The following is a 21,915-nucleotide window of genomic DNA, read 5'->3' on the forward strand; positions in this document are numbered from 1 at the left end:
TTAAGATACATCACTATATCGAAATTTCAAGCTGGTCTACTGGTAATGTATCTGATTGTCTTGCTTGAGGCAGCCCTCCTAAATTTGAAGGTACAAACACACTTACCAGATTTATCTTGCGAGTGAGTTTCAATGTTGGCGGGTGACTTAGGTGCCCGCTTGCGCAGGAATCTACTAAGAAACCAAATTCTGCAGCAAAAACAATGTTCATTCAGTAACATGTTTAAAGTGATACAAACAACTGTTTGCATCATGCAGAGAGTGGCGGTGTACTTCTCAGGGGTGGTGAGTTGTGATTGGTTGGACCGCTGTAGTCTTGAATCCTCATTGGAGCTCCTGGCAGGAAGGCTGTACCTGGATCCGTCCGGCTCTGTGGGCATCTGCGATGTAGGCAAGTGTGTCAATGGCGTAAAAAAATAAAAAAATTAAAAATTTTAACATTAAAAAAAAAAAGGGGGGGGGGGAGAAAAAAAAGCGGAAGACTTTCCTCCCTCTCATCTTTAGTAACCCCAGCCCATCTTCTGCTGTTCTCCCACCACCACACCATTTGCTTGGCACCTTCACCATTAAACACATTTCATTCAAAACTGCACCATGTGTTATGGCCACCAGCACTTTCTCGGCCTCCTCATGCACACACAAACAAAAAATTAGCTTTTATTTATTCATTTTATGTACTCTACCAGCCTGTATTATAACCACTCAAGTGTGTGCATAATAAACATAAATGAAAACAAGAAAAACAACAACTTACAACTAACATGCCGTTTTTCATTTTTTATGGTAAGCAACAACCTGGCTACAGTTGTTGACAATATATATATATATATTTATAATCAACCTATTTTGTGTGTGTGTGTTTTTTTTTAATGGTGAGCAAGCATTGGTCCCATTCAAATGAATTGAAGGGCTCACATGATATTTTACAACGTTAAACAAAAAATTAAATCAATAATTCAAATGATAAATAAATGGGGAGGTGGGGGGTGGGGACACATTTTGATTCATGTCTTGGTACAAACCATATAAACCTAACTGGATGTTTGTTTTTTAAGTACAGTATATATCTCATTACAATTAGTTGAGAACACAACAGGATGACATGATTTGAAAAAATAAAAGTTTTAAAAAACCCTCAAAATATACATTTTTAAAAAGTATGAATTGTAGGGCAGCGGTTTGCATGTCTGCCTCAGAAAGAATAAAATCTCGGCATAGGCCCTCCTGCATGGACTTTGTAGGTTCGTGTATTGATTACTTGCTAAAGAGAACTTAAATGCGTAAGTCAGAATTGTGAGGTCAGTGTCAATGAATCAGAAACAAGCTATAGAAATAGAAAGAAGTGTTCCCTTTTCTTTCAAAAAGCATCAGCGCATTCTTATGCTCATTGACAAGTCCCACAACATTGCAGCCATCCATCTCTTTTTGGGGAACATGCACATGCAAGCCGTGCAATGCGCAGCAGCCTCCTCTGCTCTGTACCTTGACCCGAGATTTGAAGGCACGGACGTCCACGCTACTGGCCGAAGTCTTCAGGGTGGAAGCGCGGGGACTGAAGGGGGGGAGCGGAAAGCTCCAGTACTCGTTCTCCTCGGAGCCGGCAAAGTTAACCATCAAGCCACTGCGGGCGTAGGCTAAGCGCCGCTTGCGCCTGGGATTTTTGCGCAAGCGCACCCTGACCTGACAGGGGGCCAGGGAGATTTTTGAAGCACGTGTCCTCAAGAGCTTGCGTGGTTTAATACACGAGGATCCTCCATTTGGGTGTCAAGTACAACTAAAAATGCAAATGTTTCTAAAACGTTTATTACATTACCTCGCTAGCAGACGGTGAGCTATCGGAGCCAGATGAGCTGATCTTGGACAGTTCATCAGCGGACATGGACTTCCCCTTGAGCCTGTGGCAGGTGAGTACATGATTGGAATGAAAACATGAGACTTCAGGTGAACTGTATCCATCCATTCATACCTAAAAACATCCCATCTGTACATTTGAGTAAAACAAATATTCCTAAAATATCCCTGTGGGTCATCAGTCCTTCTAGTGAATACAGGTGAGGTGAAGCTATACCAGTCTAAACATCCATCCTTATGGTGACTTCAGGGAGGTGCATATGTACTCGTCTCGTCTACACTTACCGGAAGTCATCTTCGCGTTTGTCTTGCCGCCTGTTCACCTCCGGACTCGACTCGTCGCTTATTCTCTCCCGCCACCTCTCGGCCTTCTCCTTAAAGTCGCCTGTGTCTTTGTAGCGCTGGAGGGAGCTGCTCTTCGGGGAGTCAGCATTTCCGGGCGTCTCGTCGCTGCTCACTCTGGCGTCCAAAGGCAGGGACAGTGGCCGGTTGAGGGGTGGCGGAGAACCGCGACCATCTCGCCTGTCCCTGCTCGCAGCGGACTGACCGTTGACAGTGTCAGCCTGCTCGCCTCTGTTAGGGCTCACCTCCACGTTGTGTTGGCGACGTAGTCCTTTTCTTGACAAGCTGTGCAGTGGACCAACGTTCTGGTGAACTACTCTTATTCATTCCTTTTTTGTATGGATAACACAGAAGAAAAAAAAGCCTACCTGGCTCGGGAGGGTCGACCTTCTGATGAATTCTCTTGACTGCTTGTTTTGTGCTCTTTCTCAGACCTCTTGAGTGAAGTCCGCCACGCTGTCTGGATGACTGAGGCGGCTTTACTTCGGTTCTCGTGAAACTCGCGCCAATTCCTCTGGAATGATACAATGAAACAATATGCTTGGGCACCTTTAGTCTTCTCTCTTGTTATTACAAGGTAGATTTCGAATAACTGATCAGGATGATAAACAGGGAAGTAACTCGTTTGTTTAGTTTAAGTAATACTGTGTACACTTTAAAAAGAGAATAGTTGAACCAACTTAAGTCTATAAAAAGAAGTGTTGACCAACTTAATTAAATTGCTTCAAGTGGTAACACACGATTGAATTAAATTAATCCAAGTTAATATATTAAGTTTAATTAATGATGAGGTCATTAAGTTTAATCACATCATCATTTAACTTAAAGAATCTTTGTGCAGTTTGTCACTTTTTTTTTTACTCGCGAGCATCTGTGTCAGGCTTGTCATGGTGCGCGTGCGAGTACGTGCACGATCTTAAAGCGACAGCCACAGTTATCAAACGAAGACATGACTTCAAATTAGGTAAGAAAAACTCTGCCCCCTCCACAAAGAATCTGTGGAGTGTGCGGGTCCGCACAGTCTACTATAAAAGGAAGGTAAAAGCTGATGGGTGCAGTCAGAGAAACAGTCAGGGCTCTTCGTACTCATCTAGGCATTGGTGGAGCATGCATAATGTAGAAAAAGCTTTAATATTACCTTTTCAAACAGCACAATACACCTTTAATATATTAATTTTGGATTAACTTCATTCAATTGTGTGTTACCACTTGAAGCAATTAAATTAAGTTGGTCAACAATTCTCTTTTTAGAGTGTAGTGTGTGAAAGCTACCTGTATAATGAGCGAGGCATCTCTCTTCTGCAGGAAGTGAATCCTAATCAGACATGCACGGAACCAGCGCTGCAGGACAACGATGCGACGCATCACTTCCTTGTTACGGGTGTCCTGTATCAGCTGCCTCTCCTTTTCTTTAAGGAACACCTATATTACAATAGTAGTGCAAAATAGTGAGTGCAAATGACGTTTTGCCCCTTAATTATACCTTAACCTACCTTGGTTTTTCCTATTTGGTAGGTGGTCTGATCCAAGCCCATGCTGGTGAATAGCTTAGTGATGTGTTCGGGAGACTCTGTCGCCTCTTTAGGAAGCAACATCCGGAATTTTTCAACAAATTCCTGTGATTTAAAAACAGTCATTAGTTCTCTAATGTACTGCAAACCAGATATAATAATAATAATAGTAATAATAATAATGGAGCACCTTAAAAGTATATTTTGCGTTATAGCCAGACTTGAGCACTTGAACCATGTGCAGGAGGCCGGTGTAGCGGATTTGCTGACGCACAAGCTCTTCATCAAAGTGTAATTCTTTCTGTAAAAACAAACAAAAAGTTAATTAAAGCTGTGAATAGCTATGAATGGAAAATAATCTCTGGAAAAAAAAACGGCGAAATAGCAAGGTTCAACCCAAGATAAACCCCATAATGTATGAATTTTGGACGCAAATACAAATAGTGAATTGCGAAGTAGCGAGGGACCACTGTATAGTTCTTCAGCATGTGAAAACCCGCAAGATGAAGATTCACTCGCATTGCCTGGTGCTCTGACCTGAATTACTTTCATGTGGAGAGCAACATTACATTATATAGCTAACATTGCAATTGGTGTACCTTTTCCACGTTGGAACGCAAGCAGAAAATGAAGAGAGGTTGGGCTTTTCCGATAGTGTCCATCAGCTTTGTGAGTGATGCCTGTGAGTAGAGCAAGGAGTGTCATCAATACATCTCTATATTTGATTTATTGACTAGGTAGTAAACTGAACAGACGGACCTGAAACTGAGCGCAAACGGTCACCGTTGCAGGCCGTAAGACGGATTTACGCGTGCGATTGTGCGCCACAAGACCCACAACGTGCTGGAGTGAGCGCAAATTCATGAGATTCTGATGTGAGGGGGAAAAAATGTTAAAAAACATTCCAGTCCACTTTAAAGCAACCAGGAGAATCAGATGATCACTTTACCTTTGGAATAAGTTGCTTCTGTCGACCGGCTCTTGTTTTCCTGCAGAAAATATATTGTGAAAAGCGCATATAGTGGTGTTGACTTAATCAACGCAAGTGCTGCCATTTAGGTTAGCAACAGAGTTCAAAGGGGTTAAGCAGCATCACTGAATCGAAGTTACATGTTTTTTTACTCACTTCCTCTTTTCAAAGTTGGTAAAGATGTCCTCAAAGACGTCAAGAGGATGTTCGTCAGAGCGATCAAAGGAGAAGTCCAGCGTACAGCTGTTGCTACAGAAATCAACAAACAATGCTTATACCGTATACTTAAGAGTGAGGTGCAGACATACTTGTTTAGTGTGTGAAAAAGCTACAACTACATCTCTTCTTCACAAGAGACCACAAAAAGAATAGTACAGTTCAACACCACAAAAAATGTAATGGGGACATTGAAATACCTGGAAAGTCTGTCCATGTGGCTGCTGCTCTGTTTCATGTCCCTGAGGGATTTTCGAGAGGCGTGTCGGGCGGCCACTGGGTTGAAAAACACAAAACACGCATAAAACATGCGGGCCGCGCTTCCAAACATTTATCCGCTAAAGCTACCCACTTTTCTCCGCGTGCTTGAGTCCCAAGCTCTTGAATACAGCCAAGATGCGGAAGATGGCTCGGAGCACACCCCAACGGAATAACGCCTCGGGACTGGACGCTACCAGGTGATGCAGGAACGCCCGTTCGCTGCCACGGAGAAGAGATACGACCTCAGGCTTCACATGCTCCGTGTTTTTCTCTAAGAAGCCCTGCAAGAACACAACAAATGACAATTAAATTGTACCAGTGCAATGATGCTGTTTTCTCTTGAAGTTACAGAAGTACAAGTGATATCATTAGCTGTCGAAATAGGCTGTGATGAAAGTAACTCAAAAGAGAGTTGAAGTTTAAGGGTGTCATAAATACTGCAGTACTATATTCATTAACTGGACTGCATTGTTTCCGCACAAATTTTTGGGGAATGTGTGTTCAAATTCATATACAACATCCATAACAAAAATAATACAGTAGAATCACCAGTTAGGGAACAAAATGAATCATTTACTTGGCCACCCCAGATTATCCTGTTATTCTGAGCTGCCTTATCTAAAAGCAAGTAAAGCCGTTAAACACTGAAATCAGTGAGAAAAACTGTCTCACCTTGATGCAATATGTAACATTGCCAGTAAAGTGCTGAATGACAAATGATAACTCGCGATCAATGGAGGCTGCAAAGAGCGAATCGTCCTTGAGCTGCAGCGTTAACTTGTCAAACAGCGCTTCATCTGTCGCTTGAGGGAGGCTAACAAAAACACAAAAACAGACATTTAATCGGTTTTGCTGAATTCTATCACATATTTCGCGAGACAAATGAAATCTGATTAAGTATGATCTCACTTGCTCTCCTCATCCAATAGGTTGAAGAGACCTTGACTGATAAGACAAATACACTTGCTGTTGTCACTGTACTCAAAGGTTTGCCAGCTGATGCCCTCGGCCTCATAATCTTCCTGAAAATTTTGTTACAATCAGTATTCACATTGCAAAAGCAGAACACGTTATCCAAGTGGCACAAAGAACCATACAATCATCAAATTCATATCAATATTTTTCCTACTTGCTGAAGCGTGAAGATTTGCCGGTTAATGTAACATTGAAGTTTCTCGTTGCTGTAGTTAATGAACAGCTGCTCAAAGCTGTTTGTGTGCAAGTTTTCCAGGCCAAACAGATCCAGAACCCCGATGGACAAACACTGAAAAACAAACATAATGCAACATTAAGAAACATAACAAAGCACAATGTAACGCACAGATCATACTGTAGATTAGATATTGTAGCATACCATAAGATAAGATAACATCACATCTCAATGTTTGATACAGTAACAAAACAAGATACCATGGCGTAACATAATATTAGAGGTGTCAAAATTAATCGATTAATCAACAACTACTAATAGACTAATTGTTTAGAGCGGTTGTTTAAAAATTATCCAAATTCCCAGATGTTGGCTTACAGAAATGGACTCCTCCAGGTCCCGCTTATTGTGCATAGCATGGTTGATGTGAAGGACGATCCAGTCAAACAGAGAGGCATACAAAGACTTTGCCATGGAGTCCCGTGCTGCCAGGGCCTTGAAACAAAATAAAAATGTAACTCCAGTTGCAAATTACAATGCACAATGCAGATGAACAACGAGTCATTCTGTACCTCCTGTAGTGTGCATTGTGAAAACACTGTGTCATTGCCCATTAAGGCCCTCTTCTTGGTTAAAGTCTTCACCAGCAGCTCTTTTTTGACCTGAAAAGAATAAAATCAGCTTTGATTGACAGAAGTAATGCACATAATACTAAACACAGCCTTGTTGAAAAACATTCCACTTAGAATTTCAACATACCTTGAGTAGGTCTGACAAGGTGGACAAAATGTCAGCTGGCCCCACCTCCAAAACTTCATTGTTCTCCGACGGAGTGAAGGTCACGTTGCCCAAAAGCAAGATAGCTGAGAGTATGGAAAATATGCTGCACACAAACACACACACAGACATTGTTTTAATGAACGTGCATCAAATTTACAAATACCGCTGACATTGTGTGCCAGTCAGTTTGCAGCATTATTCACCATCGAAACTGACACTGTCAGACACTCTCTTACAAACACGCCACATTTTTCTCCGATTGAGGCTTGGCGAGCTCGGACTTGTCGTCGACACTTTTTTTTGACGGCAGAAACTGGATGAGGTGAAATTAGTCACTCCCTCACTTTATCGACGTCGTTCCTGCGCTAAGACCCTTAAATTGCCAGTCTCTAATCTATGGGGCGGCGTGGCTCAGTGGTTGAGTGGTCATCTCCCATCTGTAAGGTTGTGAGTTCGATGGACCTGGCAGCGCCTTGCATGGCAGCAGTCAACCACTGGTGTATGAGTGTGTGTGTGTGAATGGGTGAATGCGAAGCTTAATTGTAAAGCGCTTTGGGTACCATATGGTGTAGTTTTAGTGCTATATAAATGCAGTCCATTTACCATTTAATCGAATGAGTAGCTGCACTTGGAAGTGTTCTAAAAGTTACCCACAGAGGCCATATAAACTCGATTGTGAACCAAAACAGCAGCAACTACCAAGGAAAATACAGTCTCTCAGATGAATTTAAGTGTGTAAATGAGTTCCCTGTGCGCTATTAAAGATGATTTTACACTGTCCAATGTCGTGTGTGCGTCTGTGTTTGTGATAGAGCAATATCAAGAAAGTGTGTTGACATGGTCTCGACCGAGAGACTAACATCTTTCTATGTCAGGGAGGAGGCAAGTATAGCCTGGGTTAGTGGAAGTTACGGAGAGTCTTCACCACATGTGCACATACACGCCACACAGTGCTTTTTTTTTCCAAAATCAAATATTCTGGAAGCCTTTTATTTTTAAGTATACTAGTGCTTTGAGATACACGTTTATTTTGTTCCATGACATGCTCATTACTTAAACACATCTCAAATCTCCCTTTCCAATTGAAATTAATGGAAATGCCCCCCCCCCCAAAAAAAAATTAATTGTAACATTTTATAATAAAAAAAATAGCACTATAATATTGGAATTTGTTAAAACATTAAGTAATGACATAATGATCACTATCCCAAGCTTAATGGGTTATAACGCCGCAACCCTGATGCTATTAGTTAGCCCGATATTGGCGTTTTGTGTTGTGTTAGCATGAAGCTAGCTTGCATTTTCAATGTCATCAATTTGTTTTGTAGAAATCAGTTAATAGGGTGCCGCACAAGTGCTATTTTTGGACCGGAAGGCAGCAGCGTGAACCGAAAGGGGGTCAACAGACGTACACTCGCAAACGACCCATGCTCGTAACTGCTTGTTTTTGTTCTCGTTTGTCTCAGAAAAAACATGCAAAGTAAACATTGCTGCTATGGAACTTGCAGAAACAACGACCGTCCATATATGAAGAATGCATTTCATTTTTTGTATTCATTCCCCGAAGCCAAAAACTCAGAGGGATAAATGTGAACGGGGGTTCAACTTGTGCGGACGTCCAAAAGACCAGTTTAATGCCAACGAGGTGAAGCCTTTCACCTTCATATGTAGTAAACATTTTGTTTGGGGCCAGATGGCAATCCTGATCCCTTGCTGGCCACCGCCGTTCCGAAGAGGTAAGCGATTTTCGTCTTTTTTTCGGCATTTGACCCTACCCCGACAAAAATAATGAATGATGAGAAAAAAATGCTAAAATAGCTTTGCCACTGTTGTTCACATGCGTCCAGCATGACTGAACAGCCGAGTTTGACGGCCGTCATTAGAGTCATGAATAGTAATTCAGTGTGGTGTTACGTATTCTGCGGTACGCTATTACTAATTAATCTTGATACGGCCCTCTTATAAAATAAGTGCCAATGTTTGCTTTATTGCTGAGGTCCTTTAAAACAATTTCAGGGGGCGTCACTAACTTGTGTTTTTTGTACAATAAGCGGCAGGGCTCCCCCGTAAGCCGTAAATATCAAAAGTTTACTGTACTTGCAAAAATATGTTAACCTTGAAAAGCGTACATACTGTTTCTTAGTGGAGGGCAGGAAGCCGACCATCTCCATGGCTTGATGGAGCCTCTTGTACTCCTGCACTAGCTTTTCCTCATCGTCCAAGGGGAGGTCTTCCTGAAGAACAAGTAGGACAGATATAATGACAATTCCCACAACATGGGCTCAAAAGCGTGTGAACAAGAGCAACCATATCGTTTGACTTGGTGATGCGGCATGTTGGTCATTAGCCAAGTGTTTTTGCACGCCTTGTTCCAGATGACTAAGCAATTGTATGTTTATCATCACGAGGCGGCTCCTGTTAGGTCTAAGTGAGATAGCGGAGGTGTCACCCTGAAGATCTCGTATAGTATTAAGAGGTGCTGCATTTAATCGATCAAATTAATTGATAACTAGTTGATAATCAATTAGGGTAATAGTTTCACTTGAAATTGCCCAAATCCTTGGCATTTCAGTAAATATTTTCAGATTACTATCGTACTCCATGAAAGCAGACTGACTGACTTCATTGAATGAAAACAAGACATTTGCAAACATTCACTTTTAGGCTGGAAAACCATCATCACCATTTTTCCCTATTTTCTGACACAAAATAGAGAACAAACCAGTAACTGAATTATAATCAAATTTGGTTAGTGCATTTTTTGCACTGTCAATTTGAAACAATGGCATGTTATTGAATAAAGGGATGGAAAAGAAATAGTTACATTGACATTGAAATCAACTTGATTGACACTTTAATTTCCTGTTATGCTCGTTTCTATGGTCTCTCGGGATACTTTGGTGAATATGACCTGCCGCATTTCAAACCATATGGTTGGGAAAGGCTTCTTTTATAAAATGTTTTTTTTTTTAAACTACAATTCCTTCAATGCAAATGCTATAGTTTCCGCACAGACATGAAACCACGGAATCAATTTCAACTCTGTTGCCAACCAAAACAACAGCATTTACCAGGGAACATAAACAGTTCCTTGGATTAATTGGATTATGGAAAACAAGTTCTCTGTAAAGCAGTAAGATTATGCAACATTTCCTAATAATATATTTTAAATATCTTTTCTAGTGTTAAACTTTAAAGTGAGAATTTTTTTGACCCACAATATAACAGGAGGGTTTTAATATCTCAATTTGAATTTCAGCTTCAGTAAAATGACTCCTTAGCTGTCTGCTCAAAACATTATGTTCCCTTTCCAAGGTTGGCTGATACTACGAGATAAGAAAGCTTTTCGAAGGCATTTCAAAAGACACATGAATAGAAATCAGGTCAGTTTCTCGCAGTCACTTAAAGCCTCCGAGTTATGCAAAAACGGCCTGCACGCTTTACATCATTTTACCTGATGTAACCACATATGCATATCCAGCGATTTAAATTATACTATAAAAGTGATTATTCAAGTCTCTAGTTAGTACAATATTCAATGCTCAGAACGTACTTCATCCGACAAAGAGCAAAGGTACCTGCTTGAGGTAGAGATACTCCTGAGGGGCTAACAAACAAAACTCCTCCCGCTCCTCTTTGGACGCTCCCGCCAGCAGGTAATAGAAGACGTGGTAGTTTCTGCATGTAAATCCAACAGTCATAAATGCGTTTGTGTTGGTGAAAAGATTTTATGATGTTGGCACCTGAAAAGGTGTATTTCACGTTTACCTCTCCCTCTTATCTCTGTGAACCAGTCGGGACTTTTCAAGTAGGTACTTCTCGATAACTGCCCTAAAGACAAAAGAGCGTTAACAGGTTGCCGATTACCACCTAGTATTAAACTCTTACCCTCGGATGACGCCGCTCTCCAGGTAGTTGAGTTGGATGAACTTCCCGAAGCGACTGGAATTGTTGTTTGCTACAGTCTTTGCATTGCCAAAAGCCTGTTGGAGACACAGGAAGACTGCTTTTGACTTTTGGTATGAAGCAGACATTTTTGAGTCATTCTGGTGAAAATGGTCATTTCCAAGTAGCCCTGGAAGCCACCGTCACTTGTGCACATGAAATTTTGGCATGCCATAAAAAAGCCTCAACAGAAAGTCTGCCCAAGTTGTTTTGAAGTGACCATTTTAGAGTCGTTTTGGTCAAAAATAAACTAGGGATGCACGTTAATATCGGTGGCCGATAATTATCGGCAATTATCGGCCAATTTGACGTCATACAGATAAACCAGATAATAAAGAAATCCACCGATAATAATAGACTTGCCGCGTTGGTCCATCTGTTGTGGTTGTGGCTCAGGATGTCTCCCCAAAATGTTACCCTCACAGTTTTTTGTAGAATTTTTAAAACGTGACTGTTTTGTGCGTTACAAATGTTTCGATGTATTTGTACTTATAGTAGGACTCGAAAGTATATTTGTATTCAAGTTAATTATGCAAATAATTATCGGCTTACTTATCGACATCGGCACGTTCTAAATGATTGGTTTATCGTATCGGTTGAAAATACCATTATCATGCATCCTTAAAATAAACCTTTTCAAAGCCCCTAGATTTTTTTTAGGTCAGCCCCTGAAGCCAATTTCACTTGGCAACATGACATTTGGTAGACATGTTTATTATGACATGTCACACAAAAAGTCTCAAGAATCCATTCCCAAAAAAGACAAAGGAAATCTGCTATCACAGACTAAACAATTATTATTAGGATGATGTTATCCATTTCCAGGGATCCTTCAAAAACAAACTTTCCTGCCTATTTTGTTAGATTCCTACCAAATACCTGTATGTGTTCGAGACAGGTGGATGACACTACTGTATATTGCGAAAAATGTTGTTTATGTGTGTGGGGCCTATGGGCGCATGGTAGTAAAACACAAGACTCAAGCAAGCTCCACAAAGTCAGATGCTATTTGACCTTTCCAGTCAGGAAGATTTAATGAAGGTGACAGCGGATCATTTCACCTTACATTATTTCTTTAGGGAAAAAATGGCTTTGAAATAACTTGGAAGCCAACCAGCATCATGGAAACGATTGTGTTGCATGTTGGAGGATCTCTGTTGACAAGCATAGCCTAAGTTTCCTTCTCATCTCACCAATAAATACACACACAGGTCTTTCCCCCACAGGGAAGCTAAACTATATCTGAGACCTGAGTCGTCGAAAGAAGGCACGGGTTGTTCCTCATTCCAGTGGCAATGTTGCTGAGGGTCGTGTCTTAACAGGCAAACACATACAGAACTCCGCTACACCTGAACACTACGCTCAAGATACACACTGGGCTGGTACTGTACACACTTAACAGAATCTCTGGAATGTTCCGCTTGGATGCTTTCATCTTTTTGCGGATATGCGGGAATAAAGATCGAGCAAGATGAAATACTTGTACTATCACCATGGTAACAGCTTTGTTTATATGTTACATATTGATATTGTTCCTGACTTATCCGATTAGTGCACAGACCTCCACCAAGGCCCTCTTGAAATGAACTCTATTAATGAACACGTGACAGGGTGTTTTGGTTTATGATGAACTTCTGGCGCTGACCTCCGAATTTGTAAGATGAACGTGCCATAAAGTCACAAACTTGTGCTAATGGTATGCTATGTAGTAGTAAATGGTAAATGGACAGAACTTGTAAAACACTTTCTAATCCATATGGTGCTCAAAGCACTTTACACTGCACCTCATTCACACAGCAGTGGTCGGCTGCCACCATACAGGGAGCAAATTATGGGTTCAGTGTCTTTCTCGGGGACACTTCAATTTCAACATGGTCACCAAGGCAAAGGATAGATCTCATAACAGTTGCATTGGGATTCAGAAGACAAATGCTCCACCACTGAGCCATGCTGTAAAGTCATTCAGTCAGTTGTAGTAAAGTCATTATTACAGTAAATATTTGAATGAAAAACACTTTCAGGCTATTGGCGTAAAGCAAGCCTATAAAGTGCTATTTTTACAAGCGTTACATATTGAGCGGAAGGATTACTACAAATTCCCTCAATATCAACTCCAGTTGTTGTGCCTTTTTTTTGCAAATTACTTCCTGCAGGCCTATAACTGAGTTAAAAGGTTGAATGGATAGGACTTGGCAGCCCGCACATAAATAAATATTACCAAATTTTTTTGAACATAAATCGTTCCTGTAAAGTGTTCAAAGTCCAAATTGTTCAACCTCCAAAACATTTTTTCCCATAGGAAACAATGTAAATGCAATTAATCCGTTCCTAAACTCCAAAAACAGAAAAATACTATTTTAATTTATATTTATGTTTTTTACATTTACAGTACAATACATATTTAAACAATAAAAAAAATCTTACTTTTTGTTGTTGTGGTGTGACGGCATCAGTGGATGATAAATGTTAATGCTTGCTTTAGTTCAGTGTTGAGTTTGTGTATTTTACATTGGGCATATTCTGTATTTTACATTGGGCATATTGTTAGACTACTAAGCGGTCCTTGTGTGTGTTGTTTAACGTCATGCACGTTGTTGAACAGCTAAGGGGGGGTCCTCGTGCCAGTATTTACAGAAGTAGTCACGGCAGTTACAACAGCGCGATAATCTCCTTCCTAATTCCATTGTGGTTCGTAGCACTGTATGTTTTTCTATGCTGCCACTGGCACTGTTGTCTTTCTTTGGGCCCATGGCGAAGAAAAAGCAAAATACACTCGCGAGTATGGAGCACCTCCGGGAGAATTCACGATCTGACTGGAAATGAGCAGTGCATCGTCTCAACTACCGCAAGGTGAGCATTTGGCATTGCTCGGTTTCGCTCGGCTACCCGTTTTCAAGGTAGGTTCGGCTTAGCTTGCTTTGCTTGGGTGTTCGAACTCCGAAAATTTGTTCAGATTCCGAGGCATTTTTTACTCCGATTTGTACGCGTTCCGAGACGTTCAAACTCCGAGGTTCAACTGTACATTAAATTTGTTGCATGTAATATTTATATATATCATTGTCTGCTTAGTCATTTTTAAATTGTTTTACATATTTAAGCGCCATTTGTCAAGTCAAAATCCTGTCTACTTGATGCATTTGAACAAAAACGATTCTAAATTGGAAGATGAAGGTAAAATACTATAAAATTATTTTAAAATAAAGTTCACACAAGAACTCAAGTAGCATGTAGTCACCTTCCTAAAATAATTGTTAAAAAAGTTATTAAAAAAATAATAATCTGAAAAACACAAAAAACAGAACCAAATACTGATTATATTTGTCAATTTCATTTGAATTGAACGATCTGATTAACTAAGGAGGATGTAGAACGATTTTAGCAGAGGTGGCCAGCCCAGCATCCTAATGAGGTGTTAAAGGCAAAAAAAACAAAAACATTAGGAGGCCATTATTTTATGAGGGTGACAAGTGTGTATGTGTGTGTGTATGCATGCGCGTGCGCACGCATGGCGTGATGTGCGCATTAAGCTGCAAACCTGGCCGAGCCTGTTCTGACACGTTTCACCTTCCCTCTGTGGTGTTACCTCTCCAAGACAACGCCCTGCATATTCCCACCGTGAAGCGCCACCCACCCGACACAACAAAATGCGCAGTTAACGTGAGTCATCGGGACAAAGGGGAATCCTCACATTGGGAGCGAAAAAAATGCACCAAAACTATTCCAGTAAATCGTAAACAACATCCCTTCACACTCAGACACGTGAATTCCAGTGACCACATTCCAATACGCTTGCACTTCGGTCCTAATTGTGATCAAATTACGAATGGTTTGGCTAAAGGCCACACCAATACAACCTCTGTCTTCCAATGCATATCAAATCAGGAAGCCAAACTAAAATCCACATAACGGGATTTGATTCAGCACACCAAGTTTTCCTGGTGAATGGCTCATCAAACTTTGACGCCATGATCAGTCGTTGTACAAATTGCAGCTAATTTGGGCAAATTCCTTAGTAGCAGTTTGGCAAAGTCCAAGACTTGGTGATTAATTTGTCAGAACAGAAGAATAACAGACACACTAATTCCAAGAGAGGCGTCGCACCACCTAGTGCAGTGGTGTCAAAACTCGGTCCTCGAGAGCCGGAGTCCTGCAGGTTTTGGATGCTTCTCTTCTCTAACACACCTGAAGCTCATCACCAAACTCAGCATAAGCCTGATAATGATGCTGTTCACTGGAACAGGTGCACTGGAACAGGGAAATATCTAAAACCTGCAGGACTTAAGGACCGAGTTTGGACATCACTGATCTAGTACTTGGGCACAAAAAAAAGCTGAAAACAATGATGACCAGACCCATGATTCTCTTTAGGGTTGGACCTTTATCACACACAAAAAACATTTGTGACCAGATTTTTACGACTTTAGCGTTTTATGGCTGCCATACTCCACTTACATAAAATGACAAAAACTCAAATCCATATGAAATTTGGCATTGCCCATCCATCTAGTATATGTAGCTCAAGTTAGGTCAAAATCAGATAAAAATTGCGAGGATTTTGTTCTTGAACCCCTGGAAGTGGATGACATGACACTAAAATGGCCGCTTTTTAAACCAAAATGGCAGACTTGATGTGTCTTTCATGCGTCTACTCCTAATAAACATCATGCCTACTAAATTTCATGTTACTCAATGAAACTGACTTTGAAAATATCCCAAGGAATGCTACCAAACACATTTTCATCAATATGACCTACAAAGGTGCTGTGTCATCATAATGCAGACTCTGATTTATAGATGTGCCTATCAAATGTCATGTTACCACTACTTGCTTCCTATAAGATCATGTGACCTACATACTGCAGATGTATGTAGGTCACATGATCTTCCTGGCCACGTTTTAGCGTTCAGCCTAGTTTTATATCCATGTGCACTCAAACAATGTTGCACTGGTTTGCCAACTGAAACTGAAAGCTGGTGCGACTACAGATTGTAATTACTACTGACTACGACTCACGTGTACAAAAAAGGTGACCATAGCACAAAGAGAAAAGCCACTTAAAGTTGACCTGTGAGAAACAGCAATGTGACGCTGACTGACTGAAAATAAAAAGGAGCAACAGCAAGGCTACATGTTACCTTGTTTGATAATCGGTCAGAATATCTTTGTTCATCTCATGTTATGTATCATGGTGAAAATGAATGTACTGAACACGAGGCCCCAAACATTTGCAAACACTTAACTAGGGAAAGCGCCCAAGTGAACCCCAATCGGAATCACGTTATGGTAGATTGTGGGCAATTTTAAAACGCAATTATGTGATGTGAAAAAGGTGAAATTATGTTTGCCCTGGTCCTAACCAACTGACACATAATTTATTGGCTGTGCCTATCGTAACAGGATGCAGTATTTTGACGAAGTCCGACTAGGGAAATAGTTCTTTAGTTTTGCTTTATATTCCAAGGCAAAAAATAAAAATAAAAATCTCCCACAAATGCCTACAATTGAAGGAACTTTAAGGGAGTTTCTCTTATAACAAAATATCACATTGGGGTTTCCAAGCTTTGTGATCACTCAGCACTTTTTAGTGACAGTCATGTGTAGAAAATAGAAATAAAAAGTGTTTCCCGTACGCATGATCTGTACTGTTTGCTTTCAGTTTTGGAGCAGAAGTGATGATGAATGCGTCCTAAAAATAAAAATAAAAGAGGATCTGAGAAAGAGGGTCTTTCTCTAAACTAACTAAGGAATTTCAAATATTCCTGCATTGTCTTGTACCTGGTCTTATATTCAATAGTATCTGATTTGCACTGACAGAACAGTGGAGTCCTGGAATAGTTGACATTAGTGACATATTTGATTTAGGGATGGATGGATGGATGGATGGATAGATAGATAGATAGATAGATAGATAGATAGATCACATTCACCCATTCACATACTGTCCACATTCATACACCAACTGGGTCCACTGGGAGAAAATTGGGGTTCAGTGTCTTGCTCAAGGACACTTCAACATGGTCACAAGGGTTGAGGATTGAACACACAACCTTCGGGTTGGGAGACGACCACTCTACCACTGAGCCATGCCATCCCTCGTCATCAAACATTTCTTCTATATAGTTTTTAAAATTACAGTATTTTCAGAGTACCAGTCGCACCAGTCAAAAATGAATCATGAGTAGAAAAAAAAACCTTATAAAAGTCATTCCAGAGTTAAGCTTTTTTTTTTTTTTTAGGGAAACTTCTTTTTACAAAACCAATAGACCTTTCATAGATGGACTAATCTAACTAATTATTCTTCCCATATGTGAAACGCCGTTATCGGTATTGTATGAGAAATGCGTTGCGTTACAATTTATTTATTAGATTCAAGGCTCGAAGTAAGCTTGCAAGACATTTTGCAGTGAAAAGTGTTGAAAGAAATATGCTCACACTCATGGAGTGACATTTGTATGTGAATGATGCACGTTAAACCTAGAGTTGGCCTTTTTTCTTTTTTTTTTTACATAATTCAATCATTAAAAATGTGTAGAATTATAATCTGAAGATATATCACCATACTCTCATATTTAAAAGTGTACAAAAGCATATGTTTTTCAGAAAGGTCAAGTGGAAGCTGATGATTCTGAGGGGTAAATATAGTAGTAGTTATGGCTATGATTTTGGCCATGATAGCATTAAGCAAAGTATATTTTAATAGCATTGGCAATTTCTTTTATCTAATATTGGTCATTTTAGCCCGCAACAATCATAAAAAATGCCCGTGAAATCCTGGAGGGACTGGCTAAGACTGTCTACAAATTACCTACAGATGACATATGTGCCACAAATCACCATCTATCCAGTATTTATTTTATTTGTATTATTATTATTGTGATTGCTGTAGTAACTGGCAGTGATAGAACATACATCACCACTCCAAATTTAATAAATTATTATTATTATTATTGTATGATGTGTCATATTATGGAGTAAGGCATTTGTGTGACATAAATACTCACAAAAATAAATGAAAACAGCCTATAAAGCCTGGACGTAATTTGAATTCCTTGTATTATAATATAATAATAATAATAATAATAATAATAATAATGTTTAAAAAATATATATACAAATTGTTTGGTATAAAAAAAAAAATTTTTAGTAGTGAAAATAGTTTTATATAGTTTTAATTTATTACTTTTATTATGAAGTAATTCAATCACTAACTCAGTTAATTTTTTAAGTAAGTAATGAGTAACTATAACTAATTACTTTTTTAAAGTAACGTTCCCAACACTGCTAAACACACAACTACTACTACTTTTTCTTCTTTTTTTTGGCACTTTGCAAACAATTTTGGGCGCATTACCGGTAACAGCCACTTTCTTCAGCTTGCTACAAGAAAGTAGAAAAAATCATGACATGAACTTTACATAGCGTGCCACCTCAACCCACAGACTGCAGGTTTCTCATTCCTAGTTTCATTAAAAACAAAATGAAAGGGGAAAAAAACAGCATCGTGGGCCTTACCTGCAGCACAGGGCTGGCCCCGAGGATTGCGCGCTCCATGCCGCTGCAGTAAGTTTGTTGGCTGAGTGCCGTCAGGCAGTGGACCAGATAGCTGCTGCTCTCAGTCTTACCAGAGCCACTCTCGCCGGACATCACCATGCACTGGTCTACCTTGTAGTTCAGCATGGCTCTGTAGGCCAGGTCAGCCATGGCGAAGATGTGCGGGCTGAGCTTGCCGAGCGGCTGGTTCTCGTACAACTTGACATACTTTGGGTTGTAGTACGCCGGCAGAAACTTGTTGGGATTGAGCGTGACCAGGATGTTGCTGGCGTATGTGTAAATTTTGTGCTTAAGGAAACGACAGCGTAAAACCTCCACGATGTTATCCTCGGTCACGGCCGGGAGGCTGCAAAGGTCGTCGTACACCTCCGCGGGGTTGTTCTCTGCCTCCTCCAGGGTGAAGTAGTACCCAAGGCTCTGCGAGTGCCACTTCTGGGCCTCCGGGGGCCACAACAGGACCCTCTCCATGGGGTAGTCATTGACACGCAGCAGCCGCTCCTCGTCGCTGCTCGTCCTCACCTCCAGCAGGCTGTACTGGCGGCTGGAGTCCAGCCCCAGAGTGACCACGGCGTTGGAGACCACCACCGCGGCCGTGTCTCCCGCACCCACCTGCAGCGAGCAGTGGGCGGCCGCATCCCGGCAGAGCTTCTGGTAAATCTGCACAACACGGGCCTCTCCATCGGAAGTACTCATCCTGACGCAAAGATGAAGCCAGATGGAATACAATATTTGTAAAAGCAACTTAAACTACTCACTTTTACCCTAATAGCATAATTGCATGAGTCATTTTTAATTTAGTCACAATAAATAAATAAAAAATGTAAATGCTCGCAATAAGTGGTACAGGAAATGGATGGATGGATAATATATATTATAAATTAATATTAAAACAAACATCAATACTAGAAAAAATAAAAAAATAAAGCATTGCATGGAAAATAGATAAATATCCATTTTGGCAGAAAAGTAGAAAAATACACAAATTATATATATGAAAATGAAACCTGAAAAATAAAAAAATTACTATATGAATAAAAAAGACTTTAAAATAAAAATACCAGAACAAAAACAAAAATCTTAGATTAAAATACTGAAAGTATACCAAAACATTATATTATTAATTCTGAAATATTGGGAAGGAAATACAAAAACAAGAGAGAAAAACACAAAAATATTAGCTACCTTCCGCCATGTTTCATAGCTGTTACAAATCATGCTCTTTACTGACCAAGTTGTATCTAGTCCACTTCTTTTCATTTGTTTCTTTGTTGCTATTGCACCACATGAGAGAAACGGAAAGGAACGCTTTCTCTCGAAGATGCTAAATAGAATAGCAACGATCAACAACTTTTAAACCATAATACTTACTGTTTGAAATGTTAACATGATTTACTGGTAGAGCATTTTATCCATACAAATTATGTTTTACCTGAGCTAAGAGATAGAGATTTTTTTTGTGTCACCTTGAAGAGTGTAAGTGATTAAATGGATAATTAATATTTTAATTTTGATTAACATTTTCAATAATCTGAATCAGTAAAACGTATATCAAATGAATCAGGATTTTTTTTTTATTATGTAGATATTTCCCCCCCCCAAATCTAAAAACAAAACATACACGTGTTCAAGCAGGTATGCTAAAGTTAATTGTCAAATAAATTATATAATATATGTATACGTATATGTCCATGTTATTTATTCCAACTTAAAGTATTTGTGACTCAAGTTATTTTAAATGTTTTGTGTATATATATATATATATATATATATATATATATATATATATATATATATATAAATAAAAGAAATAGATTCTGCATGGTGTAAAATGCTAACGTTCGAATGGATATCTTTTCCAATCTCAACAATTCCCTTAAGAGCAAACACACCCTTGTGATCAACTCTGCGACATTAGTTCATGTAACACTTTGCAATGATAAAATTGAGCTTACCTTTTAAGAAAAAAACTCTCATTTCATCTCGGGAAAGCACTTCTGTCGAGGAGTTTTCTCGTTACAAAGTATGTTAAAAAAAAAGAAAAAAGTCCAATGACACGAATCAGGGGGAAAAAACAAACAACTATCTTCACCTGCGTTTCTTCCCGGTGAAGGTAGGCGAAGAAATCACTCGAGTCCACTTTTAAATGACGAAAAAGCAACTTGGAAGCACTTCGGCGACGATAACGCTTCTTTTTCAGAGAAATGAGAAGTATGTAGAGAAGTTTTCAGGATTCGCGTGACGTCTTCTCTCCTGCTGCTTGTCGTTGGAGGAAAGTTGAAAAGTTACTTCCTATTTTCACCCCCACACCCCATTTTCACCTCCTCGAGGCAACAATTCACAGCTTTGCCTCAGTTTAACTTAAATGTGTGCCTTTTAAGTAAAAATTATATGAAAGAAGAAAAATAGTTAAAGCAAGAGCTTTTTTCTTATAGGTTTCAGCCTAAGAATACAGACTGACATGTGCATTCTAATGTAACGTGTCGTTACAGGTGAGCTTGAGGGCTTGAGCGCCCTCCAAAGACAGGTAAGTGTTACTACAAGATTATTTATTTATCTTTTGGCCAAACTTAATTTTATTGCACAAACCAACAACACACAATTCAAATAATAATGTACACGGCATTTACAGCATACATTCTTTCCATCTAAAACAAAGATTTGAACAAATTCATCCATTAATTTATTCACTTAAAACAAAGATTTCTAATGAACAAAAACATCTATCTATGTTTTAGAGCGCTTGTTATCATTGGACCCTATTCGAGATGGGCAATAGGCTGACCACCGGTCAATCACTGTCACATAATCACACAGTCATTTTACTAACTTACTGCTAAGCAATTGACAATAATATATATTTAAAATTTTTTTTTTTAGCAATTTTTGTGTTGCCGCCTTGGTTTTATAAGTAAAGGCCTCCGATGCAGAAACAGCCATGTTTAAAGTTACAGTGTGTAGAATTTACTGCCATCTAGTGGTGAACTAATAATTCATTAAAAAAACACTTAATTTCAATAATATGCCCAAAAAATTGTTCTATTACATCAACGTACATTTTTTAAATATATTAATAATATATATATATATATATATAATAGTAAGTCTTGTAATTGCTAATTATATTCCATAGCTCACCTTTAGGCTGACTTATTTCACCACCATCTTTCTGCCATGGATACCCAAAGCAGAAGAACTTTGCGAATGTAGTAATTTGTCAGTATATCTTTTTTCTAATATCCTATATTTGACATTTTGTCAATATTTTAGTACTTTTTGGTGTCACATTTTTATTATGTGTAGTGTATTTGGAATTGTTGCTGCTTGCTTTTTGTTGCAC

The 21,915-nt window shown here is 39.4% G+C and overlaps 1 protein-coding gene across 3 annotated transcripts in view; it reads right to left on the reverse strand.

Moving 5' to 3' along the window:
* The window catches only part of myo9b (myosin IXb), a 33,173-nt gene extending 12,141 nt beyond the window's left edge, over positions 1–21,032 (reverse strand). For 2 of the 3 annotated variants that reach the window (XM_086074901.1, XM_086074910.1), the window contains exons 1-27: positions 20,531–21,032; positions 18,540–19,272; positions 10,970–11,064; positions 10,850–10,912; positions 10,660–10,759; positions 9,215–9,315; positions 7,061–7,184; positions 6,874–6,963; positions 6,680–6,796; positions 6,281–6,415; positions 6,061–6,173; positions 5,824–5,965; positions 5,243–5,432; positions 5,091–5,166; positions 4,831–4,923; positions 4,654–4,693; positions 4,464–4,574; positions 4,304–4,384; positions 3,895–4,005; positions 3,687–3,809; positions 3,466–3,615; positions 2,562–2,707; positions 2,137–2,478; positions 1,814–1,895; positions 1,483–1,680; positions 274–380; positions 107–189 (exon numbers count right to left, since the gene is read on the reverse strand). In XM_086074901.1, coding sequence (XP_085931027.1) covers positions 107–189; positions 274–380; positions 1,483–1,680; positions 1,814–1,895; positions 2,137–2,478; positions 2,562–2,707; positions 3,466–3,615; positions 3,687–3,809; positions 3,895–4,005; positions 4,304–4,384; positions 4,464–4,574; positions 4,654–4,693; positions 4,831–4,923; positions 5,091–5,166; positions 5,243–5,432; positions 5,824–5,965; positions 6,061–6,173; positions 6,281–6,415; positions 6,680–6,796; positions 6,874–6,963; positions 7,061–7,184; positions 9,215–9,315; positions 10,660–10,759; positions 10,850–10,912; positions 10,970–11,064; positions 18,540–19,271 — 3,745 coding nt within the window. In that variant the 5' untranslated portion in view covers position 19,272; positions 20,531–21,032. The remainder of the gene's footprint in view (positions 1–106; positions 190–273; positions 381–1,482; positions 1,681–1,813; positions 1,896–2,136; positions 2,479–2,561; positions 2,708–3,465; positions 3,616–3,686; positions 3,810–3,894; positions 4,006–4,303; positions 4,385–4,463; positions 4,575–4,653; positions 4,694–4,830; positions 4,924–5,090; positions 5,167–5,242; positions 5,433–5,823; positions 5,966–6,060; positions 6,174–6,280; positions 6,416–6,679; positions 6,797–6,873; positions 6,964–7,060; positions 7,185–9,214; positions 9,316–10,659; positions 10,760–10,849; positions 10,913–10,969; positions 11,065–18,539; positions 19,273–20,530) is intronic. The other variant, XM_086074919.1, reaches the window with a different exon arrangement.
* Between the last annotated feature and the right edge of the window lie 883 nt (positions 21,033–21,915).

This window comes from Leptonotus elevatus, chromosome 1 (genome assembly GCF_054856555.1).
Source record: "Leptonotus elevatus isolate MCC_2025b chromosome 1, RoL_Lele_1.0, whole genome shotgun sequence".
In the NCBI taxonomy this organism is placed as follows: domain Eukaryota; kingdom Metazoa; phylum Chordata; class Actinopteri; order Syngnathiformes; family Syngnathidae; genus Leptonotus; species Leptonotus elevatus.